The sequence below is a fragment of the Lampris incognitus genome, chromosome 19 (genome assembly GCF_029633865.1).
Source record: "Lampris incognitus isolate fLamInc1 chromosome 19, fLamInc1.hap2, whole genome shotgun sequence".
NCBI lineage: Eukaryota > Metazoa > Chordata > Actinopteri > Lampriformes > Lampridae > Lampris > Lampris incognitus.
The window spans coordinates 8525732-8533842 of record NC_079229.1 but is presented as its reverse complement, the minus strand read 5'-3'; the positions used below and the strand labels follow the sequence as shown (position 1 = coordinate 8533842).

Below are 8111 nucleotides of genomic sequence, written 5' to 3'. Positions count from 1 at the left end.
GGCCCATAATATATGGATTCTACTGAAGACCACCTCACAGGCAGACAGTCGTGTGAATTATGCTTATTTTGTTTTAAAAAAAATGTCATTTTTTTCCCTTAACTAATTAGTACTTTAAAAAAGTTACATTTCTATTATATTATTTTCTGGCCACTTAAGGCACCCGCTTCCATGTATACAAACTATAAAAAATATTATAAACAATTGAAATCTATGAAGGCATGTCCAACTGTATCGCTGACAAGTATGCACTTTGCACTTGAAGTTGTGGATGGAGTCATTATTTGGCTCCAACGAGTTCCTGGAAAAGTTTTGACATGCACACTTGCAGCATATTTATCAAATCAAACTGATGAAAATGCCGAGAGGGCTTACATCATCAATGTCTTCATCATCATCGCCAATGTCATCAAACTGGATCTCATCATCATCTCCAGGACCGAAGGTGTCTGTCTCGTTGATTTTGGCTGTGGGGTGAGGACATGGAACAGGAAAAAAAGAAGATACACAATACATGAAACGACAAACCAAAGAATAATAACTAAAAAAAATAATAAAAAAAACCCACAATGCAACACTGTTGTGAAATATTTACTTTTTCATATGCCACTTCTAAATCAGCAGACTACCAAGTGTGTCACATTTCTAATTGATTTACACTGATGAGCCAAAACATTATGACCACTCACAGGTGAACCAAATATGGTTGATCATCTCCAAACAAGGGCACATGTCAAGGTCTGGGTAGATTAGATGGTAAGTGAAAACTCAGTTCTCATTGTCACCGTGTTGGATGCAGGAGAAATGGGCTGGAGTAAAGACCTGAGCGACTTTGACATGGGCCAGATTGTTATGGTCAGACAACTGGGTCAGAGCATCTCTTGAAACAGCAAGGCTTGTGGGGTGCTCCTGGTCAGCAGTGGTGAGAGTACCTAGAGACAGTGGTCCGAGGAGGGACAAGCCACAAACTGGCAACAGGGTGTTGGGCACCCAAGGCTCATCGAGCGCGAGGGCAACAAAGGCTAGCCATCTGGTCTGAACCAAGAGAAGTTCTACTGTGGCAAAAGTCACAGAAAATTTTAAAGATGGTTACAGGAGGAATGTGTCACAACACAGTGCATCACACCCCGTTGTGTATGGGGTTGCGTAGCCACAGACCAGTCAGAGTGCCCATGATGACCCGTCCACTGCCGAAAGCACCTACAATGGGCATGCGAGTGTTGGAACTGGACCTTAGAGCAGTGGAAGGTCGCCTGATCTGATGGGTCCTGTTTTCTTTTAGACCATGAGGATGGCCATGTGTGTGTGCACCATTTACCTGGGGAAGTGATGGCACCAGGATGCACTGTGGGGAGACGACAAGCCGGTGGACGGAGTGTGATGCGCTAGGAAATGTTCTGCTGGGAAACCCTGGGTCCAGCCATTCATGTGGACATCACTTTGACACATGCATGTGCCACCTACCTAAACATCGTTGCAAAACAGGTACACCCCTTCGCAGCAATGGTATTCCCTGATGACAATGGCCTCTTTCAGCAGGATAATGCACCCTGCTTCCCTGCACACAATGTTCAGGAATGGTTTGAGGAACAGGATGCAAGTTCAAGGTGTTGCCTTGGCCTCCAAATTCTCCAGAACTCAATCCAACTGAGTATCTGTGGGACGTGCTAGACCAACAAGTCCAATCCACGGCAGATCCACCTTGCAACTTACAGGACTTGAAGGATCTGCTGCTAATGTATTGGTGCCAGATACCACAGGACACCTTCAGGGGTCTTGTAGAGTCCATGTCTCGGCGGGTCAGTGTTGTTTTGGCGGCACATGGAGGACCAACAGCATATTAGACAGATGGTCGTAATGTTTTGGCACATCAGTGTATATGCATGGTAATGGCATTCTGTTGCTCACTGTTTGGGAAAATAGTATTTGAGGGAGCCCATTCCACAAGCTAAGTCTACCAATTGCATCATGACTTCCTGTTGGCAATTGAGTCTTTAGTAGCTTTTGAGAATGTGCTTGTTGTTAAGCTGCTGGCAGTATGTCCAGACAAACAGCTTCCAAGTTAACATTGTTGCTTGGAGACAAGAAAAATACACAAGTAGAAAGCACAGACATGATCATCTCTATGAGCTTCAAAAAATGTCTTCATGGATTCAATTTAACTTATTTAAGGCTTAGCTGGTGGTAATACTACACTTCAAACTGATTAAGATTTTTGTTGTCGTCTCTGCTTGGTAGAATTAAACTAAATGATGGATTTGACCACTTGTGCTGCACTTTGCAGAGGCAGCATTGATCTGCTCGGCATCCAGAGGCTGCAGTATTGTGGACTGCAGCGTGTTGGGTAATGACACAAAATGTCTCTTGCTCACCATGCTCAGGCAGCTCCCCGTAGGCTTTCAAACTGCGAGCCTCATCTGCGTTATACTTGAGGATGACGTCAGCTTTGTTGTCCTGTTGAGGGGGTGAAGGGTTGGAAATAAACAGACTTTCAGATGCAATATCATCTGTTTTGACGAGGAGCAATCAACTCCTATCACAAGATGCAAATTTGACATTTCTCACTCATAGCTTGAACTGGCTAAAAGTGAAGCAGGTGTTACAGCTGAATGTTCAGATGCAGGTCACATACGGGTTTTGGATAACTTAAGTTTAGTTCCATAACGGCAAATGTGGGTCAGTTCGCCAAGCATGCAACAGGAAACCATAAGGTTCACACCAACAAAACTGTTCACAATCCATTAAGTATCGGTGTTCTGGATTAGCAGCCATGTTTCTTTTAAATAAGTGATTTTAAGGAAATGTCTGAAAAGTAAAAAAACACAAACAAACAAAAACCCATATCATTTGCGCTTATCCATTGGCTAGTTTTCAACATTTTGAACAATCTCCCTGTGGACATGTTAATGTTGTCAAAACCTGTATAAAAATGGGAGTGTGGTTAAAATTAACCTGACCATGCAGGAGAAAAAAAAGGCAGCTTCTTTCAACCAATTACTGTATTATTCTCTAACTGCCATCTTTTGCAGATTTGTGGGTTTTTTTTTTTACTTTAACATTTCTGCTCTTAGTTGCAATTTCAAATGCACATTAATATGTACTGTTAATATAGATTGGTGGAAATGCAGCAACTGTACTCTTCAACGACATACCTGGTAATCTCTCAACCCAACCAGAATGATATCTGATGTGTTGATCCACACCTAGAGGAGAAGAGAAGATAGGCTATGTCAAAATTATTCAGCAGAGGAAAAAAAGCCTGAAATAGGGATGGCTGTGAATAATCTACTCATGAATATTTGTTGCTTGTATAATTCACGTCAATCACGCTTCATAGATGAAATGAATAACCCCAGTGTTACTGAATAATCTTCTATTTACTTCTCAGCTGTGGGGCTTACAAATGAGCAGGTGGAATTAAAACTTCCCTCTGGATATTACAACATGCTGATATATATATATAGATTTTTTTGGGGATTTTTCTCCCCAATTGTATTTGGACAATTACACTACTCTTCCGAGCTCTCCCGGTCACTGCTCCACCCCCTCTGCCGATCCCGGGAGGGCTGGAGACTACCACAAGTCTCCTTGGATACACGTGGCGTCGCCAGCCGCTTCTTTTCACCTGACAGTGAGGAGTTTTGCTATTCCTCCCAGTTCCCCCTCTCCCCCGAAGAGGCGCCCCGACCGACCTGAGGAGGTGCTAGTGCAGCGAACAGGACACACCCATGGGCTTCCCACCCGCGGACACGGCCAACTGTGTCTATAGGGATTCCCAACCAAGCTGGAGGTAACACGGGGGATTTGATCTGGCGGTCTCCAACATGCTAATATTTCTACATAAATACACCAACTTTCTTTTTGTCTGTGTACAAGTGGGATTTTATGCAGTTTCACTTTGATTTAGAGTCTTAGACTACCTAAGGTCTATCATAGTTAGCAATTATAGCTTCGTACAATGCAAATATTTAATATGAAAATCAGCAATGGGCCACAGATTACAACAGCAGGCAACCAAGCTGGTTTTTCCTCTCATCATGATTTTGCTATATTTCACATCAATATGGTAAATAAACTGTTCTCAAGTTAAGACAGTTGAGCCCCATCCTCCCAAACCAGAAATGGAGATCTGAGTCATCTGGCTTTTGAAGCTGGTTAACATCGGCAAATGTTATATGTTCATTAATTTGAGTAAATGTCAAGAAAAATCTTTGAAATTAATGTGCCCAGCCTGAAAGACACCGACATGCACTTTTTGACCTCCGCTATGAGATCCACTGAGTCTGTGATGCTGCTGCATACGTGGCTGACCAACCATTGACAAAGTGCCGATTCGGCATTACGTCAGTGGGTTTACCCGGTGCCCTCACAGGGGACAGTGCCACAGTACAGATGTTCCTACCTTTTTCCGGAGTTTTCCCCTGATGTGGCAAAGCCGCTTGACTCCATCAAAACACATAGCCTCTAGACGTCCATTCCCCAGCATTTTAATCACCTGAGCATATTCTGGAAGACAGCGGGTGAGAGAGCATTTAGGCATACTACTGATGCTCCAGTCAAACGGAACTTAAAATGAACACAACAGTTAAATCAACTTTTATTCACTGATCACTAGTTATCTGCTAATAAATTCTGACGGTGGTTAGAAAGTCTGTCTACTTTACCAGCAACTTAAGCAGTTTATCAGACATAATTTGGAAAACCCGCATTAGAATATCGAATTGGCAAGTAAAAAAAGGACAAGTGATAATTATGGGACACCTTTTGTGATCTATGGACAGAATATTGGTATCCTGCCTTGATCACCAAGATTAATAGCATTCAGAAAAAGGGTGGCAGCACCATGTCAACTTGATATAATGGATATTCCTGTGACCTAATAATCTAGAAGGTGAGAAGTGTATTTATCAGTTCAGAATATTATGTATAGCCCTTTTAATATCATTCAGCAGGAAGCACAAAAAGTGCTTTCTTCTTACTGCAAACAGAATAGTCTACCAACAGCAGTTTCAAAGCCCTCCAAATTCCTGGATTCTGCAACTTTCCCTATTGCACTACAGCAACAAAACATACTTATCACTTCTTAAATATGGATGATTGTTTGAACACAGAAAGAAATACAAATAATGTAACCTAGTCCTGGCCTAAAACTTCATGTGAAATTATAATATGCCATGTGCATCATCAAAAATTCTATCTCAAACAAGAATAATATTACATGCAGTAAGGATAATTTAATGGCAAAAACATCAGTACCAGACTCACTCATAAATTAACATTACCAAGCATGGATTTCAGTCATACACTATAGATCACTTCCATAGCAGTCAGTAATCTCTTCCTTAGTAGCCAGTAAGGATAATTTAATGGCAAAAACATCAGTACCAGGCTCACTCATAAATTAACATTACCAAGCATGGGCTTCAGTTATACAATATAGATCACTTCCATAGCAGTAAGTAATCTCTTCCTAAGAAGCCATATTCACTTCCCAAAGTGCAGCCAAATGTCAGCATCCAGACTCCGCACTCTCCTCGAAACCTGACTGGCTGGATCTTCTAGCCAACAACCAACCACTAATACCCATTCTAGGCGCCGATGCTCACCTTGTCCATCCTCTTTGAACACCAACTCTCTCTTCTCAGATTCATTTTCATTCTTTCCACGTCGCCGATTCTTTCCTCCCTTACCTGTAAACAGAGGGAGAAGGGGAGTTAATGCCAGAACATGCTGGGTTTATGAGGTATTTCATGATCATTACTAATCAAGTGAGAAATGATTTTTCTCATTATTGTCGGTGTTGAAACACGTTAGTTGACTATGTTCACCAAATCATATGATTACCTATGGCCACAATGGCCTTATCTATAAAACAGTCGATATTCTCACGTATACAGAGTGAACATAACGGAATGGTTATTGTTAATCTGTTATCGACTGTTTACAGTGTCCATTCGACACCTATTGCATGTATATCAGTCCTGTAAGAGGGATCATTATTGACAAATTTTCATTTTTTAACTGCCGCAGAAAGTGATCGTAAAACCCTCTGGGGCTGAATTGTGATTTAGGACTTATCGGACAAATAAAACAAGTAGAGCACCTCAAATGCTGATTTTATCCTGGGGCCAACTTAACGTTAGAGCATCACCAATACTGACGTCATTCTGGGGCCAACTTAACGTTACCTGGACTGCTAGGTAAAAGACCTCCTCCATTACGATCGACTTGCAGATGTGGGTTTATGGGGCTTATACAAGGTGGTTGGTTTTATGTCGTTACAACCTTGACGAGCGGCGAGAAACGTGAAATAAAGAGGAAAACGGAATGGGCCAGACCGGGGTGGGGTTTAGTTGCTTAGCTTGCTAGGTACCTGACTGGCTGGCTAACGAATGCTAACTCGGCAATGGACGGAGTTGCCGATTTAACTGGTTAGCACTTACCGTTAGCCAACTTAAGCAAAAAAAAAATGTACGAGACGACAGACTACCGGGGATCGACGTCAGTTTGACCGGCTTAGCTTCGGCTCGATTCGCCAGCTTTCAAGCCACACCGGCAGCTAAGTCAACTGATAGCGGCCGGTCGCCAGCTAACTGATAACGCCGAAACGGAAGATACAGCGGCTAGCTAACGTTAGCTCAACAGTGTCACGTTTTCACTGCGTGTCCGACACGGTGAGCTGCGCCAGTCATTACCGCAGACAAATACTAAGTTACACACCCCTCACCTTTATTTTTGGGCATATTCTTGAGTCCTTGGACTTGCTGTTGACCGCAGGCAGAAACAAGTTGCTGTTATACAATATAGTGTTTACAATGGTCAACGAAATCAGACCCAAAGATGCAAGAGCGATCCCCGCTGGTTCTCTGGTGGTTTGCGCATGCGTACGGCGCCATTCTTTCTTCTTCGTCTTTTTTTAAGGTTTATTGGCGGTTGGCAAACAACGATTTGGCGCATTACTGTCACCAACTGGACTGGTGAGTGGACCAGAACGTCTATTTACTTAAAACAAACAAACAAACAAACAAACAAACAAAAGCTCACGTCTTTTCAGTTAAACTAGTTATTTAACAGGTTTCCGAGGGGGACTGAAAGCCTCCCTCAGCCGCTGCGGCACACCTTCTCCAGAAAGTCCTAAACCCCCCCCAGAAATGTCCTTGCTGCATCTACAATTATGTCAGTTCTCTCAAATTGTCTTCTAATCCATTAATGCCAATTACCATTAATTACCGTTGCCAAAAAGGCCAAAAACTTCATCTGGCCCTTACAAAGACAAAGATCAGCATGCTTCTTGACTGACTTGTCCTTCTTAGCTTCCTGTCTCACATAGTTTTCGTTGTTTTTCTCCATTCTCTTAGCAGCTTCGGCATATGACAGTGCCTTTTCTGCTCTCATCTCATTGGCTTTCTCCCTGAATTCTTTGTGGACACTGTGCTGACCCCGTGTCATGATCCCCCTTGCACCGCAGGCACTTTGCTTGCGCTTTCTCCACTTTACAATCTTCCATATTGCAGTTGTCCTCCCCACATCTCCCATATCTTCTGACTCCACTACATATCGAATCTTACTTTATTCAGACACATAGGTAGGTCCATATTAAAAAAATAAATACAACACAGGACACCAACACAAAAATATAGCTAACAGCACTTCACACGTCCACAATTATTAAAACCTATACAGACATTTGTTCCAATGTTTCCAGAAACAAGAGGGGTACCTCCTTGTGTCACTTTGTGTAGGCTCAGCATTATAATTACATTCTTAGGATCAACTGATCGACACACAAATTTGTACATAAAATTCCTCAACACAGCATGAAAAGTGGGAACATTACTAGTCACAAACATATGACTTGCACTTGTCCATCTTGGAAGCTTGAGCAAGATTCTGAGTGCGTCATGATTTTATCTTTTTTTTGTGTGAAGCCCTTTGTAACATTGTTTTAGAAAAGTGTTATATACACAAAATTCTTATCATCATTATAAGCTACCTGCAGCTTTTTCATTTTTGCCTGGCTTTAATCGCACCACAAGTGGGCTGTATAGATTGGAGTACAGTAGGCCCTAAAAAGAGCAGTTTTAACATCATCTGTACACATGTGAAATTTG

The 8111-nt window shown here is 42.2% G+C and overlaps 1 protein-coding gene across 1 annotated transcript in view; it reads right to left on the bottom strand.

Moving 5' to 3' along the window:
- The window catches only part of eif1axb (eukaryotic translation initiation factor 1A X-linked b), an 8067-nt gene extending 1183 nt beyond the window's left edge, over positions 1-6884 (bottom strand). Inside the window, exons 1-6 of the mRNA XM_056299881.1 lie at positions 6728-6884; positions 5607-5690; positions 4403-4506; positions 3153-3203; positions 2373-2454; positions 376-467 (exon numbers count right to left, since the gene is read on the bottom strand). Of these exons, the coding sequence (XP_056155856.1) occupies positions 376-467; positions 2373-2454; positions 3153-3203; positions 4403-4506; positions 5607-5690; positions 6728-6743 (429 nt within the window). The 5' untranslated portion in view covers positions 6744-6884. The remainder of the gene's footprint in view (positions 1-375; positions 468-2372; positions 2455-3152; positions 3204-4402; positions 4507-5606; positions 5691-6727) is intronic.
- Between the last annotated feature and the right edge of the window lie 1227 nt (positions 6885-8111).